We start from the raw sequence: 25,478 nt of genomic DNA, 5'->3' as shown, positions 1-25,478 counted from the left end.
AAATCTGATTTCTTTGTTTCATATTTTGAAGTGATTCAGCAATTTCTGGGAACACACACTTATTTGAGTTTGACAACCCAAACTTGTCCTAGCAGGACGAGAGAATCTCCTGAAAAATGCACTACTTAAATCTTGAGTTAACTATTCTCAGTAGTTTGAAAAAGCTAAGCCTAGAGCAGTTTGTCTAGCAATTCCAAACTAAGTGAAATAGGAGGGTTACTTAAAGTCACTATCAACAGTCTACTCAGAGTAAAGGAACCTCAAGCAATGACAGGCTTCCCAAGATGTCCTGTCAAGAGGCTGTTGTTAAGATCACAAGAAATAAAAAAGACATATCCTTGGCCCAGAATTTTCTCTTCTTGACAGGAAGAGGAAAGCCCACTAATAAGATGGAGATGCTCTGCCTTTCTAGCCTCTGCTCATAGCTTTAGCATGGACCCAAAGTCCTGTGAATAAACTCCATTTTCTGAGAACTGTCACAACCTGAAAGTTCCTATAGCAGTGCTAATTTAACACTCTTTGACAAGTACCTCTTCATCAGGGAATATAATTCTGTAAAAAAATTTAAAATTTTAAATTTGAATCTGACTTAAAGAAAATCATATTCTCTTGAATGAATAAGTATAAAGGGGTAAAGGAGTAATTATATTAAAAATCAGAGGATGTTTTAATTATTAATGAAAATGTTTAATTAAAATACATGAAGATAACAAAATGATAAACAAAGCAATAGGTAGAAAAATATACTCTACATACATGTGAATTTACCTTTAGGTTATTTCATACCACAAGTTAAAAAGCAAGTAATTATGAATGAGAATTTTAACAATGCAATAGTTAAACAAATAGTGAAAGCTTACATTACTAAAAATATAAGACTCTATATACATGATGTCAAATAGTAATGTGATGGTTAGTTTTGTGTGTCAATGTGGCTGGTCTACAGTGACCAGTTGTTTGGTTGTACTAGTCTAGATGTTGCTGTAAAGATTTTTTTTAGATATGATTAAAATTTATAATCAGTTGACTTCAAGTAAATCAGATTATCCTTTTTGATGTGAGTGGACCTCATTCAACCAGTTGAAGGCCTTAAGTACAAAGACTGAGTTTTTCTTAAAAAGAAATCCTGCCTCCAGACTGCAACATAAACATTTTGCCTGAGTTTTCAACATTTGGACTAGAGATTGCAACAGCAACTCTCACTTAAATCTCCATCCTGACAGCTTGCCCTAAAAATTTCCACTTGTTAGCCCACAGGATCCTGTGAGCCAATTACTAAAAATCTCTTTCTGCCTCTCCCTCTTCCACTCCACCTCTTCCTCTTTCTCTCCTTCTCCCTCTCCCCCTCTCTCTCCGCTATTGGTTGTGTTTCTCTGGAGAACACTGACAGATGTAAGCAGACTTAAATATAAAACTACTTGGCTTCTTTATAAAAAATAGCACCAATCGGCCAGGCACAGTGGCTTATGCCTATAATCGCAGCACTTGGGGAGGCTGAGGCAGGTGGATTGCTTTGAGCTTAGGAGTTCAAGACCAGCCTGGGCAACACGGCAAAACCCCATCTCTACAAAAAAATGCAAAAATTAGCCAGGCGTGGTGGCACGTGCCAGTGGTCCCAGCTACTCGGGAGGCTGAGGTGGGAGAATTGCTTGAGCCTAGTATGTGGAGGTTGCAGTGAGCCAAAATTGCACCACTGCACTCCAGCCTGGGTGACAGAGTGAGACCCTGTCTCAAAAAGAAAAAAAAGTATCAACCACCCAGCTATGTGGAAATTCCTAGATATCTGACAATATATACAAAACAATGTTCAGTTCTATTAAAAATACATTTAAAATGATTATATATATTACAGATATTTTATATATATATAGACACACACACACACATATATATATATCTGTGATGGTTAATATTAAGTATCAACTTGATTGGATTGGAGGATGCAAAGTATTGTTCCTGGGTGTGTTTGTGAGAATGTTGCTAAAGGAGATTAACATTTGAGTCAGTGGACTGGGAGAGGCAGACCCACCCTCAATGTGGGTAGGTACCATCCAGTCAGCTGCCACTGTGGCTGGAATAAAGCAGGCAGGAGAAGGTGGAATGAGCCGACTTGTGAGTCTTTCAGCCTTCATCTTTCTCCTGTGCTGGGTGCTTCCTGCCCTCAAACATCAGACTCCCGCCTCTTCAGCTTTTAGAGTCTTGGATTTACACCAGTGGTTTACCAGGGGCTCTCGGGCCTCTGTTCACAGACTGATGGCTGCATTGTGGGCTTCCTGACTTTTGGGGTTTTGGGACTTGGGCTGAGCCACTGCTGGCTTCCTTGCTTCTTAACTTACAGATGGCCTATCGTGGGATTTCACCTTGTGATTGTGTGAGTAAATTCTCCTTAATAAACCCCTTTCATATATGCACATATCCTAGTAGTTCTGTCCCTTTAGGGAACCCTGCCAAATACAGATTTTGGTACCAGGAGTGGTTTTAGAGGAACAGAATTTTAAGAATGGATTTCTTTAGTTGGTTTTGGGGTTTCTGGAGTTGGCTGCTTAATCTGATTAGACTAAAAAATGCTAAGGGCTCTACTTCTAATAGGATGGAGAGCACTGATAGTTCTTGGCATGAACTGTTTAAAGAGTTATGCAAAATAAATGCATTGATACTCCTGATTCAATGCTCTTGAGAAACAAGGAGTTTAGTGACTGTATACATAATACCTTCAACTATATGTGGAGAATCAAGGAATATAATAAAGTTGGTTGGTTGCTTCTAAATTCCCTGGACAAAATGATGAAAGAAAATGATGAGCTCAGGGATTCTAATTCCCAGCTCCAGAAGCCCATACTGAGCCTCAGATCGTCTAAGATTGCCCTGAGTGAGAGTCTTAACTCCTGAAGACAAAGGGCTAAATTGTGGAAAACCAGACAAAAGCTCTTATCATGCGAGTGGCTGACCTGCAATGAAAGGTGCACGCTCAGCCTCACCAGGTATCTATTGTTAAAATGAGGACATTGATTGGAAAAGAATGGGACCCTACAACTTGGAATGGGGATGTGTGGGAGGACCCTGATGAGGGATGAGGCTGGAGGCACTGAGCTCCTAAATTCTGATGAGCCTTTTTTGCCAGAGGTGGTAGCAATATCCCCTCTCGCACCCATACTGCCATCAGCCTTTCCACCTTTCAGGAGATTAACCCTGTACTGCCTGAGGCGGTTGCCAGGCAAGACAAAGCTGATTCTCCTCAGGACACATCCTCAACACTGCTGTTTGCTTCTAGACCTATAATTAGACTCAAGTACCAGCAGGCCCCTAGAGGTAAGGTTCAGGGTGAAGAAGTGCACTACACTCCAAAAGAATGGCTTGAGTTTTCTAATTTATATAAGCAGAAATCTGGAGAACAGGTATGGGAATGGATATTAAGGATGTGGGATAATGGTGGAAGAAACATAAAGTTGGATCAGGCTGAATTTATTGATATGGGCCCACTAAACAGGGATTCTTCATTTAATGTTGCAGCTTGGGGAGTTAAAAAAAGTTCTAATAGTTTATTTGCTTCGTTAGCTGAAACATGGATCAAACGATGGCCCACTGTGAGTAAGCTGGAAATGCCAGATGTCCCTTGGTTTAATGTAGACGAAGGGATCCAAAGGCTCAGAGAGATTGAAATGCTAGAGTGAATTCATCACTTTAGACTTACTCATTCCAACTGGGCGGATCCAGAAGACATACCCTTCACCAATACCTTGCAAAACAGATTTGTGAGGGGAGTACCTGCATCCTTGAAGTCTGCAATTGCTCCTCTCCGTATGCCAGATCTTACAGTGGGAACCACAGTCACTCAATTGGAAAACTTATATTCAATGGGAATAATTGGATCCCGAAGTGGCAGGGGCCAAGTAGTGGCACTCAACCGTCAAAGACAAGGTGGGCATAATTACCATAATGGACAGCACAGCCGAAGCAGCAATCAGAATAGTATGACTCATGTAGACCTCTAGCACTGGCTAATTAATTACGGTGTTTCTAGAAGTAAAATTGATAGGAAGCCTACAGCATTGTTACTTAATTTGTATAGGCAGAAAACTTTCAGGTCGAGTGGACAAAAGACTAATTTGTATTATAAAAATAGCAAATCACAGACCCTCAATCAGTTTCCAGACTTGAACCACTTTCAGACGCAGAACTCCTTGAATAAAGAGGAGGCTGGATCCCCTTGAAGAAGGACCCCACTATACTACCAAAAATTTGTACTGTTCATCTTCTTCCCATCCTTCTCCAAGGAGAACTCTGGCTTTTTACCAGGGTAACTATGCACTGGGGAAAGGGGACTGATGAGACCTTGCAGGAACTACTGGATATTGGCTCTGAGCTGACATTGATTCCCGGGGATCCAAAACATCATTGTGGTCCTCCAGTTGAAGTAGGGGCTTATGGAGGTCAGGTAATTAATGGAATTTTAGCTCAGTTCTGACTCACAGTGGGGCCAGTGGGGCCCTGGATGAATCTTGTGGTCATTTTCCCAGTGCCAGAATGCGTAATAGGCATAGACATACTTAGCAGCTGGCAGAATCCCCACATTGGCTCCCTGACCAATAGGGTGAGGGCTATTGTGGTAGGAAAGGCCAAAAAGAAGCCATTAGAGATGCCTCTACCTAGAAAAATAGTAAATCAAAAACAATATTGCAGCCCTGGGGGGATTGCAGAGATTAGTGCCACCATCAAGGACTTAAAAGAAACAGGGATGGTGATTCCCACCACATCCCCATTCAGCTCTCTCATTTGGCCTGTGCAGAAGATAAATGGATCTTGGACAATGACAGTGAATTATCCTAGGCTTAACCAAGTGTTGACTCTAATTGCAGCTGCTGTACCATGTGAGGTTTCATAGCTCAAGCAAATTAACACATATCCTGGTACCTGGTATGCAGCCATTAATTTGGCAAATGCCTTTTTCTTGATTCCTGTCCATAAGGCCCACCAGAAACAATTTGCCTTCAGTTGGCAAAGCAAGCAGTATACCTTCACTGTCCTATCTCAGGGATATATCAGCTCTCCAGCTTTATGTCATAATCTTGTTTGCAGAAATATTGATCACTTTTCCCTTTCACAAGGTATCACACTGGCCCATTACATTGATAACATAATGCTTATTGGACCCAATGAGTGAGAAAAAGCAAAGACACTAGACTCATTGGTGAGATATTTGCATGCGAGGGGATGGGAAATAAACCCCATTAAAATTCAGGGACCTTCTACTTCAGTGAAATTCCTAGAGGTCCAGTGCTATGGGGCCTGTGGAGATATTCCTTCTAAGGTGAAAGTTAAGTTGTTGCATTTGGCCCCTCCTACAACCAAGAAAAAGGCACAATGCTTAGAGGGCCTATTTGGATTTTGGAGACAACACATTCCTCATTTGGGTGTGTTACTCTGGCCCATCTGTCGAGTAACTCGAAAGGCTGCCAGTTTTGAGTGTGGGTCTAGAATAGGAGAAGGCTCTGCAACAGGTCCAGGCTGCTGTGCAAGCTTCTGTGCCATTTGGGCCATATGACCCAGCAGATCCAATTATGCTTAAGGCGTCAGTGGCAGATAAGATGCTGTTAGGAGCCTTTGGCGGGCTCCCATAGGTGAATCACAGTAGAGACCCCTAGGATTTTGGAGCAAAGCCCTGCTATCTTCCGCAGATAACTACTTTCATTTTGAGAGAAAGCTCTTGGCCTGTAAGTGGGCTTTAGTAGAAACTGAACGTTTGACTATGGGTCATCAAGTTAGCATGCAACCTGAAATGCCTATCATGAACTGGGTGCTTTCTGACCCATCTAGCCATAAAGTTGGGCATGCACAGAAGCATTTCATCATCAAATGGAAGTGGTATATACATGATGGGGCGCAAGCAGATCCTGAAGGCACAAGTTACATGAGGAAGTGGCTCAAATGACCATGGCCCCCACTCCTGCCATCCTGCCTTCTCTCCCCCAGCCTGCATCGATGGCCTCATGAGAAGTTCCCTATGATCAGTTGGCAGAGGAAAAGAAGACTAGGGCCTGGTTTACAGATGGTTTTGCATGATATACAGACACCACCCCAAAATGGACAGCTGTAGCACCATAGCCCCTTTCTTGGTATCCCTGAAGGATGCTGGTGAAGGGAAATCTCCCCAGTGTGCAGAACTTTGAGCAATGCACCTGGCTGTACACTTTGCTTGGAAGGAGAAATGGCCAGATGTATGATAATATAGTGATTCATGGGCTGTAGCAAGTGGTTTGGGTGGATGGTCAGGGACTTGGAAGAAGCATGATTGGAAAATTGATGACAAAGAAATTTGGAGAAGAGGTATGTGGATGGACCTCTATGATTGGTCAAAAACTGAAGATATATGTATCTCATGTGAATGCTCACCAAAGGTTGACCTCAGGAGAGGAGGATTTTAATAATAAGTGAATAGGATGACTCATTCTGTGAACACCACTCAACCTTCTTCCCCAGACACCCCTGTCATCACCCAATGGGCTCATGAACAAAGTTGCCATCGTGGCAGGGATGAAGGTTACACATGGGCTCAGCATCATGGACTTCCACTCACCAAGGCTGACCTGGCTACAGCCACTGCTGAGTGCCCAATGTGCCAGCAGCAGAGACCAACACTGAACCCTCGATATGGCACCATTCCTTGGGGTGGTTAGACAACTATTTTGTGGCAGGTTGATTACATTGGACTGCCTCCATCATGGAAAGGGCAGTGATTTATCCTCATTGGAATAGACATGTACTCTGGATCTGGGTTTGCCTATCTGCAAACAAAATGCCTCTGCCAAGACTACCATCTGTGGAATCGCAGAATGTCTTATCCACCATAATTGTATTTTACACAACATTGCCTCTAACCAAGGCACTCACTTTGTGGCTAAAGAAGTGCAACAGTGGGCTCATCCTCATGGAATTCACTGGTCTTACCGTATTCCCCATCATCCTGAAGCAGCTGGATTGATAGAGTGGTGGGATTGCCTTTTGAAGTCATAATTACGCCAACTAGGTGACAATACTTTACAGAGCTGGGGCAAAGTTCTTCAGAAGCTATGTATGCTCTGAATCAGCATCCAATATATGGCACAGTTTCTCCCATAGCCAGGATTCACGAGTCCAGGCATCAAAGGGTGGAAGTGGAAGTGGCACCACTCGCCATCACCCCTAGCGATCCACTAGCAAAATTTTTGCTTCCTGTTCCCATGACATTACGTTCTGCTGGTCTACAGATCTTAGTTCCAGAGGGAGAAATGCTGCCACCAGGAGATACAAGAAGTATTCTATTAAACTGGAGGTTAGGATTGCCACCTGGTTACTCTGGGCTCCTCCTACCTCTAAGTCAACAGGCTAACAAGAGTTATAGTGTTGGCTGGGGTGATTGACTTAAACTATCAAGATGAAATCAGGTTGGGCGTGGTGGCTCACACCTGTAATTCCAGCACTTTGGGAAGCTGAGGCAGGTGGATCACCTGAGGTCAGGAGTTTAAGACCAGCCTGGCCAACATGGTGAAACCCTATCTACTAAAAATACAAAAATTAGCTGGGTGCAGTGATGGGCACCTGTAATCCCAGCTACTCGGAAGGCTGAGGCAGGAGAATTACTTGAACCCAGCAGGCGGAGGTTGCAGTGAGCCAAGATAGTGCCACTGCACTCCAGCCTGGGCGACAGAGACTCCGTCTCAAAAAAGAAACAAAAAACAAACAAACAAAAAAGATGAAATCAACCTACTACTCCTTAATGGAGGTAAGGAAGAGTATGTATGGAATATAAGAGACTCCATAGAGCGTTTCTTAGTTTTGCCATGCCTGTGATTAAGGTCAATGGGAAACTAACAACAGGTAGTCATAAATACAACCACGTGACCAGTTGCAGAAACGAGGACTGTAATTGTCATAAGTATTTTCTCCTTATTTTGTTAAGAATATGTTTGTGCATGTATACACTTGTACTAAGAAAGTATCTTCATTTTATTCCCTCTATTTTTCCTTTATCATGTGACATAAGATTTACTGACTTCATTTAGACATTTAAGTGTTCTTAACTTTATGTAATAACATTTAGGTTAATGATTAGAGCACTTCCGGTTGTACAAAGGATAGCTGTATTATATTAGACATAATTATAACCTTATTGTCTTTATTTGGAGATTATATATGATTTCAGGAGATGTGTATTTTTCAAGTAGACAAGGGGTGGACTTGTGATGGTTAATATTGTCAACTTTATTGAAGGATGCAAAGTATTGTTCCTGGGTGTGTCTGTGAGAGTATTGCCAAAGGAGAGCAGTGAACTGGGGAAAGCAGACCCACCTCAATGTGGGTGGGCAACATCCAATCAGCTGCCAGCTAGAATAAACCAGGCAGGAGAAGATGGAAGAGCCGACTTGCTGAATCTTCCAGCCTTCATCTTTCTCGTGTGCTGGATGCTTCCTGCCCTCAAACATCAGACTCCAGGCTCTTCGTCTTTTGGACTCTCGGATTTACATCAGTGGTTTACCAGGGCTCTCAGGCCTTCAGCTACACACTGAAGGCTGAATTGTCGGCTTCCCGACTTTTGAGATTTTGAAACTTGGACTGAGCTACTGCTGGCTTCCTTGCTTCTCAACTTACAGATGGGACTTCACCTTTAGATCATGTGAGTCAATTCTCCTTAATAAATTCTCATTTATACATGCATATAACCTAATAGTTCTGTCCCTTTAGAGAGCCCTAATGCAATAGCTGAGGGAAGCTGGAGCTTGCCTTAGTTGAGAAGAAAAACATCCAGATAATTTACTCCACAAGAGTCAACAATTCAGCATTGATGATTTCGAAAACTGAATTTATTAAATATTATGTTTTTTTCCTTCAGAAAAAAGAAATGCCAGTACCGAATAATTATCTGGTTTGTAGAAATGTTGTTACCTATACTAATTTTATATGGCTTTTAAAAGATATGCTGTTAGCATCCTGTTATTTTCTGTGGGGCATATTTAAAAATAAATCTCCTAGAAGAGTGCAACTTTAATTTGCAGAACATATATTTACTTTTTAAAGGTTGAAAATTTAGTTAATTTAACTTTTTGAGTTTAATTCATTGATTTATTCCCCAACCATTGATTATGGCCATAATGTATAACATTACATGCTATCTGAAAAAACTTTCCTCAGTAACGTTTTGTTTCTGAATGATGTTGATGGTATTCATAAAGGAAACTACTGGTATATAAGGAAACTATTTGATATGTGAAATGTCTTTAGTTCTCTAAATGTACTATAACTAAAATGACAATCCATTCTCATTAGAAAATTAAAGAGTGGAACACTTTTGATATACATATGGATTTGTAATTAAAAAATAATCTTAAGACTTTATTCTACTGCTATCCATTTTCCATACTACAATACAGTTTTTGAGTTAAAAACAAACATTAAATTTAGGTATCAGGCAAGAGTGTAGAAGATTCAATAAAGAAGCAAAGTGATGATAAGTTATATTAAGCAATAAACTATTCCTTTATTTTAACATTTGAGAATTTCTTTTGTATATAAATGACATTAAAAGATTCTCAGAAGAAGAAAACCTAAGCTGAATGGATTAAAGGCTGTCTGCTGAGGTGCTCTCCCCGTTGGCTTCAGAAATGGATTTTCTGTCAAAAACAAAAACAAAACCAGAATAGTTAAGAGTTCAATTGATTTTCAATGGGAGGAAATAATTTAATTAATACTAAAATATTTTGATACATACGGTTAGGTATAATAAGTTGTGGAGTCCCTAAAGTAAAAATTAAAGTTAATATTATAAAATATTATAAAACAAGAAAACATATTTCTTTGCTTTTATGGCTTTTAGAATAAGACAATCAACTAACAAAAATTAGTTTGACTTTTTAACAAGAAAATGAAACTTTCCTACTCAATCCTACAGTACTTAAAACTCTTTACGATGCTTCCTACCAACAGTGTTATGTCAACAAATATTTCTAAAACACCTCTGAGTGTTGAAGGCACAAAAGTCAAAACCAGAAAAAGCTATAAAGTAGTTAACTTTATTTTTCCCACTCTTTCATTCCCAATTCACGTCCCTGAAGAAACGTAATTTCTTCATGTTGAATTTTTTGTATGCAGAACTCATTAACAATCTCATTCATTTCTGTAATGGTCCTTACTCCAAATATTTCTCGATGTCTTTTCCACATCAAACTTTCCCCCCAGTTTACCATTCTAATAGCATCCAGCACTTCATTAGGAAATAATCTACTTAAAAAAAATTAATTAATTTTTTTGACTTTCTACTACGTATTCAGCATGATTCTAGCTTTGGATATAATGGTTACCAGCAAAAAATAAAATCCCTTTTATTGTGGAAAAATGAGGAGAGAAAAATCTATACTCAATTTTAAAATTAAATAAATAAATAAGATGAGTAAAAATGATAATGTCAGCGATGAATGCTACAAAATATAAACTGGGTTAAATGATAGAAAATTTGGAACTGAATTATAGTAATAGCTAAAATGTATTGAAAAATTACTTTTTGAGAGGCTCAAATAATTTTGTGTATTTAATCATATTTAATACGCTTAATCACCTCTTGAGTTAAACCATCTGACTCCAAGGTCTACATATATAACTGTTATGCTATATTGCGTATCTCTCAAATAAGAAGCCAACCAAGCTAAAATATATTTTCTGATAAAGATTGATCAACAAAACAGAGAAAAAGTACAAGTCAAAAGTCATAGAACATAAATGAAACATAATTACACATGAAGTACATACAAAAATATAAGAGAATTTCATTGAAATGTGGATAAAACAGAAAATTTGCTGAAGTCTTCCACAAACCCAAATATCCCATAATGATAAAAAAAATTAGTAATTAAAATTTACACATAACACATTCACATTAGAACAAAATAGCTTTATAGAGAATGTCTACCAAACATTAAAAAATTAATCAGAATCTTATACACACTGTAACCAAAATACTAAAGGCAAAATTATGTCCAAATGCCAACTTTTTAAAATGAGTCTAATACAAACTTGAAGTCAAAAATCAAGGAAAAATGCAGGAGGAAAATTATATGGCCAAGCACAATTCTAAAAATAAATGCAAAAATTTGTAAATAAAAAAAGTTAACAAGGATCTAGCCATCTCTTAAGGAAACCTCATGACCAAATTGGATTTATCACAAGAATGAAAGAATAACGTAATATTGTATTACTGGGGCATCACTTAACTCCTGGTACCTTTCGAAATTTTACAGTGTAGCTGTGTTATATTAGAAACCCTTTGATACAGTTTACAACATTAAGACACTAAAAGAAAAGAAGTAGCATTAGTTCAAGAGATGCAGGAAAAAATTGTTAAAGTTAACATGTATTCAAATTAAAAACTCAGCAAAATAACGAAAAATGCAGGAGGAAAATTATATGGCCAAGCACAATTCTAAAACTAAATGCAAAAAATTGTAAATAAAAAGTTAAAAAGAATCTAGCCATCTCTTAAGGAAACCTCATGACCAAATTGGATTTATCACGAGAATGAAAGAATAATGTAATATTGTATTACTGGGGCATCACTTAACTCCTGCTACCTTTTGAAATTTTACAGTGTAGCTGTGTTATATTAGAAACCCTTTGATACAGTTTACAATATTAAGACATTAAAAGGAAAGAAATAGCATTATTTCAAGAGATGCAGGAAAAAATTGTTAAAGTTAACATTTATTCAAATTAAAAACTCAGCAAAATAAGGAAAAGAGAAAACTTTTATAACCTGGCTATGAGGACCAATGAAAATAATCTAAAACAAACATACACAATGGTGAAACATTGTCTTTAAATTTAAGAATAATAGAAGGGTGTGTCTATTGTTACAGCTTATGCTCAACATTGCACTGGAGAAATGAATGAACTATCTGTTAATATTTGTGAAATAAATAATATAAAGATTAGAAGAAAGAACAAAACTTGCATTATTTTTAACAGAAGACATGATTTGTCAACATATAAAATCCAAGAAAATCAATAAACTGTCAGAAATAATAAGAGAGTTTGGTAAAACTGTTAATAGACTAATATACAAAAGCATTTAAATTTTTTAAGCCAATAAAATCAATTATAAAATAAAATTCTAAAATATTTATAATAACAAATATATTACAAAAAAGAATATAATTTGATGTGCAAGACCTTCCTGTGGTACACGATGTAGAGATGGAAGGTGGTTATATTGATGACTCTGACCCTGTGTAGGCCTAGGCTAATGTGTGTATTCGTATTTCAGTTTTTAACAAAAAGTTTAAACAGTAAAATAAAAATTGTAAGTGGAAAAAAACTTATAGATGGACATAAAGAAATAAAATACTTTGGTGTAGTTATACAATATGTTTGTGTTTTAAGCTAAGTGTTACTACGAAAGAGTCAAAAAGTTCTTTTTTTTTTTTTTTCCTCCTAGGAAGTTGTTGTTTAGGATCCTAATTCTAGTTTAGAGGTGCATTCTAAAGGATCTTCTCCACTGCCTTTTTCTAAAGCCAAGGAGAACCCCCGCCTTTTGGGTACCCTATTTGGTTTCCACTTTGGAGGTGTATTCTAAAGTGTCTTCTCCATTACTTTTTCTCCCCAAATTAATCTCAGTTGGCTTGTCTGTGCATTTTTGTGAGAAACTTAAACTGTCATTTTTAGAGATAAATGAGAGACTTACCTCCTCAGCTCTGAAGAGAAAGGACATTTTGTTACTCCAAGCTGCAAGCTGCCCCTTGGGTGACTGGGGACTGAGTGGGAATGTCTGGGTGGTTAACCTCTTTTGACATGCAGTGGCCCTACAGGGAACCCTCAACAAAATTAGTTTTAAAAGACTCATTCAAGAAATGCATATAGAGCTGTTCACTTGGCATTTTTAGCCTTCTCAGAGGTGATAGACCTCTGGAGAGAGAAACTGAGACACATAAGAGCGTGGAAATGACTCATTGGTAAAACACTACAGTCTCACCCAAAATCAGCACACATTGATCTACAACCCTAGGCCACAGCTCCATTCCTCCTTTTAAGAAAAAAAAAAGTGGGCAACAATCTGAAAAAGAGGAAAGACAAGGAGAATGATCCACTTTGAGGTGCCGTGTTAGTTTTAGGGTGCCTCTCTTTGCAAGTGTTTGTGCAAAATGAAAAAGCTTGAGGGCATGCCAGGTTTACTAGTACCCAAACTAGTTACATATTATGGTCTGTTTTGCACATTTTAAGCTAATAGGCAAATTACGTCAAACAAAAATTCATAGCCCAAAGGTCAATCTGCAACTCAAGAGTTCCTAAGTTCTCTACTTCTCTATTTTCTTTTCTGCCTGCTTTAAATCTGCTGTTACTTTTCTACTGAGACAAAACCCACTGTTTAGATCCAATCTTCTTCCTTTCTGTAAAACCAGTGAGTTTGTATTAATATCTTATGGCTTAAGTTCTGAAATAAAAAATAGGATCTTTCTATGAGTGTGTATGTATGTGTTTATGTATTTTGTTATGGATTGTGGCCACAAGGTACCAAATTGGCTTAAAGTTAAGAGTAGTCATAAATCAAGTAAAATAATAAGCCCACATGCTTTTCAAGTTCACATGACTTAAATAAAATCTTTAATAAATAAACTGGCTTTAAAATTCTTTGTAAAGTAACATTAGACTTAGAATTGTGGCATTTTTCTTTGTTTATTGATCAAGTGGATTCATATTTATCCCTGGCAAATATTATAAGGTGTCAAAATTTTGCATAAGGGTTATAAAACTATAAAGCCAGCCCAAAACAGAATAATCTTGGCTTGTGTAATTTTTGCTAAATAAGACATTTGGTATTGTTGGTTTAATGAAAACAGCTACATACTGAATTATTGGTAAAATACTCATATAGTTAGCCTTAAGTTTATTTCTTGAGTAAACACCCACAATTCATAGGGTATAAAAATGGTTAACAGGGAAATAATTTTAAATGATGACTATCACAGTTTTTATAAATACTGTAGGTGAACTATTAAATGAGGTAAATGTAATAGAATAAATGTTTGTAAAAAACTTGTCTAAAGTTTGAATCTAAAGTTATATTTAACAATGTATATTCATTAACTCTGGGCAACATCCAACTTAAAAAATGATAGGAAAACATTTTTAAAAAAATGTATTCTTATTGAAAGGTAAATAATGTTTGTTTCATTCAAAGGTTATTTAAAAGTTATATGTAAAAGAAGGTAAAAGGAATTATGAATTATCTCTTGGCTACAGTAATCCTCTAAAGAGTACCAGGTTATAATTTTTTATGTTTTTAGTTAGTGCCCTAGTGGAATAGTTTCCTTTTTCTGTTCTAATGAATAGTTTCCTTTTTCTGTTCTAACACACACATTCTTTTTTAATTGTCAAATTATTAATGTGATTTATTGCTCATGGTTTTACTTCTTCCAGGAAAACCAGAATCATGGCATTCTGAAGACAATAGATGATTTGACAAAACCTGCAGATGTTCCTCATTTGGAATCCCATTGAGCCTGATCTGCTTTTCATTGCATATGCTCTGTTGCTAAAACTATACAAGCACCTTCCCTCTAGGCCCAGGGACTATTGTGCAAGAGGTGGTTGCCTGAGATTACAAGGGCTGGTTTTGAGGGATATAATTAGTTCAGATCCTCTCAATGAAGGATGGGTACACAGATGCCTAAACAGCTGGTAAAACAGGGACTTTGCCTTCTGAGCTGTTATGTGGCACCTTTTAATCCATTCTAACCATAAATAATTTGCTGATTCCTGTAGAATTAACAACAAATTATTACTGAAAGAATGTAAAGATACCCATGACAAAGCCTCCTGGGTACTCCCAGTTATGAGATTTATGCAGATAATTATATATTAAAAATTTTTATCAGACACCTTGGGACACATTACTAAAGACAACAAAAAGAAATGTGGCACAACAAAAAGCTCTAAATTCCTTAGCTTAAAAGGTTTTAATAATGCTTATGTTCTGTGTAGCTAATTGCTATAAGTCTGTAACTAAAACCAAGATTACAGCAGCTCAATGTATAGAAGTTAAAGATAAGTCAATTTTGTATCTTCACCTTTGTGTTTTTGTTTGTTGGCTTTTATATTACTTAAAAAAATTTAACAGTTAATGAATGCCTGTCCATGTCCATTCCCATCTGGGCTGGAACATTTAAATTGGCTATAAGTTTTTGGATCTAGGTCCCTTGGCAATAGGGGTTCCACTGAGGGACAGGATGAACCTGGGGCAGGCAGCCATGCCACCCTGACAACACTATGCGATAAAGTAAATGTTTACTGGCCATTGATCTTGCCTACGGCAAATGTTGGCCAGAAGGGGGAGAATGTAAACCAAAACTAAAATTCTAAGCCCCCCAACCATCTGAATGGACCTCTACTTTTGGCAAGGTGCATTCCAAAGTTAACCTGAAAAACTAGTTCAGGCCATGATGGGAAAGGGGAGGTCAGACATGTCTCATTATACCTTCCTCCCTTTTGGAATTCAGAAAAAGCTGACCAGCATTAACACCAATACAGATCTTAAGTCTAATAGAAGAGACTCTTTCAATCTGATAAGAAACATTTACAATCTAGTCTCTCAGAAGCCTGATATCTTGAGGTTTTATCTACTTAATAAACCCTTGGTCTCCACAACCCCTTATCTTAACCGAGGTATTCCTTTCTATTGATTGTAAGCCTTTAGACAATTACTTAACTCAACCAATTGCCAATCAGAACATCTTTGAATCTGCCTTTGACTTCTGACTTGCAAGCACTACTTCCAGTTGTCTTGCCTTTCTGGACAGAACTAATGTACATCTTGCATGTATTGATTGATGTCTTAGTCTCCTTAAAAACAAGTTGTAGCCTGACCACCTTGGACACATGTTCTCAGGGTCTCCTGAGGGCTGTCTCACAGGCCATTGGTCACTCATATTTGCTCAGAATAAATCTCTTCAAATGTTTTACAGAGTTTGTTATTTTGTTGACACATGGCTCCATTTTTTTTCCTCTGGACTCACTGCCCAAAATTTATACTTTTAGTCTTAAAAAGCATATTTGTTTTGAGAACCAAAAAGCCGATCATGAAAGAGAAACATGTTAGTTTTAAATCATAATTACTTTGGACATTTACTAACAAATTACTTCTGAATGGGTCAGTATTCTAACAACTAATAACAAGAGGTCAATGAAAGCGAGTAAAAATAAGAAGCATTTCAACCCATAGTTATTTTCAGTGCAGCAGCAAATTGAATCATGGTTGTACCTCATTCCTTTCTGCTCTTTAGCTTCAGAGGGGGAGTAATCAGTGAAGAAAGCAGGAATCATCTGAGTTTAAGTATTACAATTTATGACATGATTTATATCATAAGATAACAACAGTCAAATCTTGTCCATAATTTGTAAACTTGAGAAGCCAAATTTTAAAATTTAATAAATATATGGAAACTTTACTCTCTAAATGTAATAGTATATATATATTTTTGCTTACTGCAGAGGTTCTTTACACATTTCTCTTCTTTTGAGCAGAGAGAGCAAGATTCTCCTCTTACGTAAGGAGGCATATTTGCAAAATTTCCTCTGTAAAAAGAGAAACATTGATTAGCCAAATGGCTGTTAATTTCTCCAATTTTGTTCATGCATGTATGCAAGTTGTTTTAGTCATTTATTAAGTCATAAATGTTGAAAATGAAAAATAATAATATGTCTCAATTTTATTTTCATTTCTTTTGTTAAAATAAGCTATTAAAACAATTCCTTACAGGATGAATCACGTGGAAGTTCTATTCTTGAATATTCTATAGAAGAATAATGAGATGTGAACCCAGTGTAATTATGCATGTGATAGTTGCAAAGTTTTTGTCATAGATAGTATGATTATTTCTTCATTTTGTACATGAAATAAGTAATATTTAAGTATGAACATAAACGTGTTTTATGTTTTAATTTTAAAGTATAATATCATAGTCCTTATCTAGTTCTGTTTGATGATGTACGACTTGACAGCTATTATGCCTGATTTTTAATAGTATAAGTCATAAATTTTTCAAAGCCTCTTTCTTTATCTTCTATCTGTGAAAGATTTAAAAATGTGTTACTTTAACTTAGAGTACACAAATAAAAACATAACAACATGAGTAGTATTCCATTAAAGAATATGCCACAATTTAGTTACATATTCTTCCATTGATGGGCATTTGGGTTGGTCAAGTTTTTGGTCACTACCAATAGGGTTGCTATGAATGTTGAAAGCATTCATACATACATCATTATAGGGACACAGATCTAACAGTTCATGAGAATACCATGGCCTTCACATTGTCCCCAGCATTTGGCATGGTCACTCTCTAGCCATTCTAATAATGGTGTAGTGGTATTTATTGTGACCTTAATTTGTATTTTTTAAATGACGAATGATGTTGAGCATTTTAATGTGTGTATTTGTTACCTACATATCTTCTTTGTATTTAAAAAAAATTAAAATTGAGTTTTAAGTTTTCTTTATATTGAGTTGTGAGAGTTCTTCCTATATTCCAGGGTACATCCTTTATTTGATAATTGTTGCTGTTATTATTGTTGTTTACAGACTTTCTTCCAGGTGGCTTGTCTTTTCATTCTCTTAACAGTGTCTTTGAATAGTAGTTATTTTTAATTTTAATGACATTAAATTTATATATCATTGTTTTAATGTGGTAGTTTAAAAATCTTTGGCTATCTAAAGGTCGTAGAGGTTTTTGTTTATCTTTTCTTCTAAAGTTTTTATAGTTGTAGGTTTTACATTTAGGTCTATTGATATGGTTTGGCTCTGTGTCCCCACCCAAATCTCATCTTGAATTGTAATTCCCATGTGTTGAGGGAGGAACCTATAAGCCCCACGTTTAGGGAGGGAGGTGATTGGATTATGGGGGTGGTTTCCCTCATGCTGTTCTTATGATAGTGAGTGAGTTCTACTGAGATCTGATGGTTTCAAAAGTGTTTAGAAGTTCCTCCTTCTCTCTTATCTCTCCCGCTGTACTGTGAGGAAGGTTCTGGCTTCCCCTTCACCTTCTGTCATGATTGTAAGTTTCCTGAGGCCTCCCCAGTCACGTGGAACCATGAGTCAATTACATCTCTTTCCTCAGCTAAAACGGGCTGAGGTACAGCTTGGGCTGTTGCTTCAGAGGGTGCAAGCCCCAAGCCTTGGTGACTTCCATATGGTGTTGAGAGTGGCAGGAGGCAGCCAGATGCCTAGGCAGATAGGGTTGGGTTCCTGGTGAAACCCCACCTTCAAGCCAAAGACAGTTTAAAATCTGAAAGCCAAGCTACAAGTTAAATCTTTGGACTGGATTGAGAACTTGTTTTCTTGTTTGGTGCACTCTCCTCTGATTGATACCCACCCTTCACCTATTTTACATATACCTACCCTTTCCTAATTAGTTTTCTACACTGTTGTGGCCAGCTTTGAGTGGTGTCTTCACTTTAACTTTTTATTTATTTATTTATTTTGGCATACTCACAGACCAATCAGCACACACTCTTCATTCTGAGTCCATAAAGAGCCCCAGTCCCAGCCACAAAGAGGTACTTTCCAGTCTTTGGGTAGGGGAACCATCCCCTTCCTGCCACATTTCTCTTTGTTGAGAGTTTCTCTTTTGCTTAATTAATTCTACTCCACTCACTTTCCAGTGTCTGCACACTGGAAATTCTTCCTGGTTGTGAGACAAGACCTCAGACTTATCTGAGCTAAGGGGAAGAAAGACTGCAACAGTGTTGGGCCTGTGGGTACACAGAAGTCAAGAATTGAAGATTGGAAACCTCCACCTAGATTTCAGAGGACATATGGAAATGCCTGGATATCTAGGCAGAAGTCTGCTACAGGGGCAGAGCCCTCATGGAGAACCTCTACTAGGGCAGTGTGGAAAGAAAAGGTGGGGTTGGAGACTCCACACAGAGTCCCCACTGGCACACTGCCTGGTGGAGCTGTCAGAACAGGGCCACCATTCTCCAGACCTCAGAATGGTAGATCAAATGACAACTTGCACCATGCACCAGGAAAAGCCACAAGCTCTCAATATCAGCCTGTGAAGGAGCTGCCTAAGGCCATGGGAACCCACCTCTCCCATCAGCATGCCCCCGATATGAGACATGGCGCCAAAGGAGATTATTTCAGAGATTTAAGATTTAATGACTGCCCCACTGGATTTTGGACTTGTGCAGGGCCTATAGCCCCTTTGTTTTGGCCAATTTCTCTCATTTGGAATGGGAGCATTTACCCAATGCCTGTATCCCCATTGTATCTAGGAAGGAACTAACTTGTTTTTGATTTTACATGCTTATAGGCAGAAGGGACTTGCCTTTTCTCAGATGAGACTTCGGATTATGGACTTTGAGTTAATGCTGAAATCATTTAAAATTTTGGGGGACTGTTGGGTAGGCATGATTGGTTGGGAAATGTAAAAAGACATGAGATTTGGATGGGCTGGGGCAGAATGATAGGGTTTGGCTCTGTGTCCCCGCCCAAACCTTATCTCGAATTGTAATTCTTATGTGTTGAGGGAGGGAACTATAATCTCCACATGTTGAGAGAGGGAGGTGATTGGATCATGGGGGCAGTTTCCCCCATGCTGTTCTCATGATAGTGAGTGAGTTCTCATGAGATCTGATGGTTTTAAAGATGTTTTGAAGTTCCTCCTTTTCTTTCTCTTGCTGCACTGTGAAGAAGGTGCTTGTTTCCCCTTTGCCTTATGCCATCATTGTAAGTTTCCTGAGGCCTCCCTAGCTACGTGGAACTGTAGTCAAACTTATTTCCTTTATAAATGACCCAGTCTTGGGTATTTCTTTATAGCAGTGTGAAAATGAACAAATACATCAACGATCCATTTTGAGTTAATTTTTGTAGTTGTATAGATCCAGGTTACTTTATGGATAACTAATTGTTCCAGTATGATTTATTAATTTTTTTTCCACTGAAATACCTTTGTGCATTTCTGAAAAATTAGTTGAAAATAATGTGGTCAACAATGTGTGAGTCTATTTCTGATCTCTGTATTCTATTTCACTAATCTATTTGTCTAACTTTATGCAAATACCACAATGTTGGGAATATTTTACAGTTTTAATAACTTTTGAAAACCATATTATTAGCACTTGAAAACAATAGTATTAGTCCTTTAAATTTATTCTATTTCAAGTTGTTTTGGTTATTCGAAATTTTTGCACTTCCACATGAATTTTCTGATCAACTTGTCAATTTATACAATAAAATCCTGGTGGAATTTTTACTGGGATTGTCTTGAATTCATAGATCAATTCAGCAAAAAAAAAAAAAAAAAAAAAAGACAACAATGCTGAGTCTTCTAACTCATGAACAACATATATGTCGCTATTGTGTCTTTGTTAGTTTCTCTCATGATATTATGTAGTTTTCAGTACATGTCTCTTTCTTTTGCCAGATCTATTCCTAGATAATTTATATTTTTTGATGCTATTATAAATGATGTTATTTTCATTCAATTTCTGATTGTTAAGTGTTAGTATACAGACATGTAATTAATTTTTGTATACTTATTTTGTATCCTAAAAGATTGCTAAACTTATTTGTTTTAGATGAGTTTTGGTAGATTCCAGTGGATTTTCTATACAGTAGCAATCAGCACAGTGTGGCCCAGAGGCCAAATCTGTCCTATGGTCTGTTTTTCTATATTTTTATGTTCTATCTGTTTTATGCAGTCTGTAATAATATATTATATATTTATCTGTTTTATGCAGTCTGTACTAATATAATATATAATTATATGTAATATATTATATATAATTATATATTATATATGTTTAAACCATATATAATATATTATATATTGTTATATATTATATATATTTAAACATATATAATATATTATATATATGGTTTAAAAAAGCAAAACAAAAAGAAACACAAATATGTAACAAAATGTGTATGTGGCATGCAAAGTCTAACATATTTACTGTCTGGTATGTTACATACAATTTTTTTTTTTTACTGTTAGGCATAATGTTAGTTGTCAGTTTTTCATAGGTGTTCTTTGTTGGATTTGTGACATTCCCTTCTATTTTTAGCTTGTTAGGAGCCTTCATCAGGAATGAATGTTTGGCTTTTTCTGAATCTATTGAGATAATCATATAATTCTTATTTTCAGGTTGATTAACTGATTCATTTTAGAATGTAAAATGAGACCTGCATTCCTGGAATATACCCCTCTTAGATAAAGTGTATTATGCTTTTAAAATATTGTTGGATTCAATAGCTAAATTTTGTTTAGATTTTTTTGTACCTATGTTTGTGAGGGATATTGCTCTATACTTTTCTCTTTATTTCTCCTGTGTAATTTTTGTCTTTTGAACAATTCTCTCATTTCATCCAAGTGGTAAAATTTATTGGCATAAATGTTATTATTATTTTCTTATTTTACTTTTAATATTTGTAAAATCTGTAGTGTTATCACCTATGTTCTCATATTATTTTTATCTTTTTTTTGATCAGTATGGTTTGCAGATGATAAATTTTATTAATAAAATGTTAATCTTTAGTTTTCATCAATGTTTTTAACTGTTTTTCTGTTTGTTATTTATGTATGCTTTTATTTTTGTTATTACATTTTTTTTTTACTTTAGATTTACTTTTCTCTTTTTTGTCCCCTAGTTTCTTAGGTGGAAGGCAAGGTCATTGACTGGAGACTGTTCTTTTTTTTCTATTGTGGGCCTTTGGTGCCATAAATTTTCTCATAATTACTGTTTTAATAGCATCCCGTATGTTCTTATTTTAATTTCATTCAGTTCAGCATACTTTCTAACTTCTTTTTTGAGTTATTCTTTGATTCATGAGTTATTTAGAAGTATGTTAGTATTCAAATATTGGACATTGGACATTGGACAATGGTTTTTCTGTTAATTTGTAATTTAATTTTGCTGTCATCAAACAACATACTTTGTATTATTTTAATACATTTAAATGTATCAAGATCTGTTTTATGACATAGCATGTGGTCTTTATTATTAAATATTTCATGTACACTTGAAGAAATATATATTCCTCTGTTTTGGGGTGGTATAGTCTACCATGTCCATCAGGTAAAGTTGCTTGAGAGTGTTCAACTCTATATCCCTACTTATTTTCTATCTACTTGTTTTTCCTTTTATCAAATGGGATAATTGAAATATCTAATGTTAATTATGGATTTATCTAATTCTCTTTACAGTAATATTGGATCTTATTTTACATAATTTTAATCTATGTTTTTAGCTGCTTAACATGTAGGACTCTTATGTTCTCTTGATTAATTAACCCAATTATCATTGTGAAGTGAAATTTATCTCTGATAATATTCTTTGCTCTGAAATCTACATTTTCTGATACTAATGTAAACAGTGCAGCATTTATTTATTTATTTAGCGATGGAGTCTCACACTGTTTCCCAGGCTGGAGTACAGTAGTGAAATTATAGTTCACTGCAGCTGCAAAATTCTAGGCTTTACTTATACTACCACCTCAGCCTCCTGAGTAACTGAACTACAGGCATGTGCCACCATGCCAAAGTAATTTTTTTTTTTAAATTTTTCTATAGGTGCAGTCTCACTCTGTTGCTAGGGCTGGTCTTGAATTTCTTGCCTCAAATGATTCTCCCACATCAGCCTCTTGAGTAGTTGGGATTACGTGTCTGCCGTTGTGCCTAGCACTGTAGCCTTCTTTGACTGATGTTAGCATGGTAAACTTTTTTCCATTCTTTTGCTTCTAGTCTATTTGTGTTTTTATATTCAAAGTAAAAAAAAGAATCCTAAAGTTTTTCATAGGCAGCATAAAGCTGGTTTTCAATTTCTTAGCCAATTGTGCAATTTCTGTTTTTTAGTTCGGGGCATTTATACCATTTAAATTTAACATTATTATTGATAGTTAGGTTTGATGCTATCATCTTATTCATTTTATTTGCTTCATCTGTTTTCTGTTTCCCTTTTCCTTTCTTTTGCCTTTCTTTGGGTTAATTAAATATCTTTTAAAAATTCCATTTTACCTGCTTTGTTGGCTTATTTGCGATTACTCTTTGTTTTGCTTAATTTTAGCAGTTACTTTAGAATTTATAGTGTGCATCTTTTACTTATCACAATCAAGTTAGATTATCGCACTTCACATGGATTAAAAGAACTTCAAGGTGGTTCAATTTTACATATACAATATCACAATACATTTATTTTGATTAAATAATTATCTTTGAAAGAGAATTAAATAAGAAAACATCTTATATATTTATCCACAAACTTATCATCTCCAGTCATCTATAAACATATTTAACGTTTATTTTTAAAAGATTTTCTGTGTATAGAATTTTCAGTTGACAGTTTTATTTTGCTTTTGTTTTTAAAGATATTGCTGTCTTTTCTCTTGCATTATGTCCACTGAAAAATCTGCTGGCATCTCTTTTCTTTTTCTTTTTTTAAATTATATTTTTGTTTTTATTTTAAGTTCCAGGGTAAAAATGCAGCATGGTCAGGTTTGTGACATAGGTAAATGTGTGCCGTTGTGGTTTGCTGCACAGATCAACTCATCACCCAGGTATTAAGCCCAGCATGCGTTAGCTATTTTTGCTGATGCTCTCCCTCTCCCCACCCTACCCCCAACAGGCCCCAGTGTGTGTTGTTACCCTTTGTGTGGCCAAGTGTTCCCATTGTTCAGCTCCCATTTGTAAATGAGAACATGTGGTGTTTGGTTTTTCTGTTCCTGCATTAGTTTGCTAAGAATAATAGCTTCTAGCTCCATCCGTGTCCCTGCAAATGACATGATCTCATTCCTTTTTATGGCTGCATAGTATTCCATGGTGTATATGTACCACATTTTCTTTATCCAGTCTGTCATTGATGGGCATTTAGGTTGATTCCATGTCTTTGCTATTATAAATAGTGCTGCGCTGAACATACTTGTGCATTTATCTTTGTAATAGAATAATTTATATTTTTTGGGTATATACCTAGCGATGGGATTGCTGGGTCAAATGGTATTTCTTGTTCTAGATCTTTGAGGAATTACCATAGTGTCTTCTACAATGGTTTGACTATTGTGGAGTGTACATTCCCACCAACAGTGTAAAAACGTTCCTATTTCTCCACAACCTCACCAGCATCTGTTGTTTCTGGACTTTTTAATAATTGCCATTCTGACTGGCATGAGATGGTATCTAACTGCGATTTTGATTTGCATTTCTCTAATGACCAGTGATGTTGAGCTGTGTTTTATAGTTCGTTGGCTGCATAAATGTCTTATTTTGAGAAGTGTCTGTTCATGTCTTTTGCCCATTTTTGAATGATTTTTTGTTTTGTAAGTTTACTTAAGTTCCTTGTAGATTCTGGATATTAGACCTTTGTCAGATGGATAGATTGCTAAAATTTTCTCCCCCTCTGTAGGTTGCTTGTTTACTCTGATGATAGTTTCTTTTGCTGTGTAGAAGTTCTTTAGTTTAATTGATCCCATTTATCCATTTTTGCTTTTGTTGCAATTGCTTTTGATGTTTTTGTCTTGAAACGTTTGCCCATGCCTATGTCCGGAATAGTATTGCCTAGATTTTCTTCTAGGGTTTTTATAGTTTTGGGTTTTACATTTAAGCCTTTAATCCATCTTGAGCTAATTTTTGTATAAGGTGTAAGGAAGTTGTGCAGTTTCAATTCTCTGCATATGGCTAGCCTGTTCTCCCATCACCATCTATTAAATAGGGAGTCCTTTCCTCATTGCTTCTTTTTGTCAGGTTTGTTGAAGACTAGTTGATTATAGATGTGCGGTCTTATTTCTGAGTTCTCCATTCTGTTCCATTGGTCTGTGTGTCTGTTTTTGTACCAGTACCATGCTGTTTTGGTTACTGTAGCCTTGTAGTGTAGTTTGAAGTCAGGTAGTGTGATTCCTCCAGCTTTGTTCTTTTCTGCTTAGGATGTCTTGGCTACACAAACTCTTTTTTGGTTCCATATGAATTTTAAAATAGTTTTTTCTAATTCTGTGAAGAATGTCAATGAGTTTAATGGGAATAGCATTGAATCTGTAAATTACTTTGGGCAGTATGGCCATTTTCATGATATTGATTCTTACTATCCATGAACATGGAATGTTTTTTCATTTGTTTGTGCCTTCTCTGATTTCCTTGAGCAGTGGTTTGTAGTTCTCCTTGAAGAAGTCCTTCACTTTTTTTGTTAGCTGTATTCCTAGGTATCTTATTCTCTTTCTAGCAATTGTGAATGGGAATTTATTCATGATTTGACTTTCTGCTTGTCTGTTGTTGGTGTACAGGAATGCTTGTGACTTTTTTTGTATCCTGAGACTGCCAAAGTTGCTTATAAGCTTAAAAAGCTTTTGGGTTGAGATAATATAGGATCATATCATCTGCAAACAAAGACAAAGACAATTTGACTTCCTCTTTTCCTATTTGAATACCCCCCCCCCTTTTTTTTCTCTTCCCTGATTGCTCTGGCCAGAACTT

General features: G+C 36.4%; 2 protein-coding genes across 12 annotated transcripts in view; one reads left to right on the top strand and one right to left on the bottom strand.

Annotated features, from left to right (window-relative positions):
• The window catches only part of CAPS2 (calcyphosine 2), a 116,305-nt gene that overhangs the window by 11,202 nt on the left and 79,625 nt on the right, over positions 1-25,478 (top strand). The window lies entirely within an intron of this gene.
• The window catches only part of GLIPR1L1 (GLIPR1 like 1), a 35,510-nt gene continuing 19,518 nt past the window's right edge, over positions 9,487-25,478 (bottom strand). The window contains exons 4-6 of one of the 2 annotated variants that reach the window (XM_001160352.8): positions 16,502-16,590; positions 9,743-9,769; positions 9,487-9,644 (exon numbers count right to left, since the gene is read on the bottom strand). In XM_001160352.8, coding sequence (XP_001160352.1) covers positions 9,553-9,644; positions 9,743-9,769; positions 16,502-16,590 — 208 coding nt within the window. In that variant the 3' untranslated portion in view covers positions 9,487-9,552. The remainder of the gene's footprint in view (positions 9,645-9,742; positions 9,770-16,501; positions 16,591-25,478) is intronic. The other variant, XM_001160304.8, reaches the window with a different exon arrangement.

The sequence above is a fragment of the Pan troglodytes genome, chromosome 10, assembly GCF_028858775.2.
Source record: "Pan troglodytes isolate AG18354 chromosome 10, NHGRI_mPanTro3-v2.0_pri, whole genome shotgun sequence".
Taxonomy (NCBI): domain Eukaryota; kingdom Metazoa; phylum Chordata; class Mammalia; order Primates; family Hominidae; genus Pan; species Pan troglodytes.
Note: the sequence above shows the minus strand (reverse complement) of the source record. Positions and strands in the feature narration are given on the sequence as shown.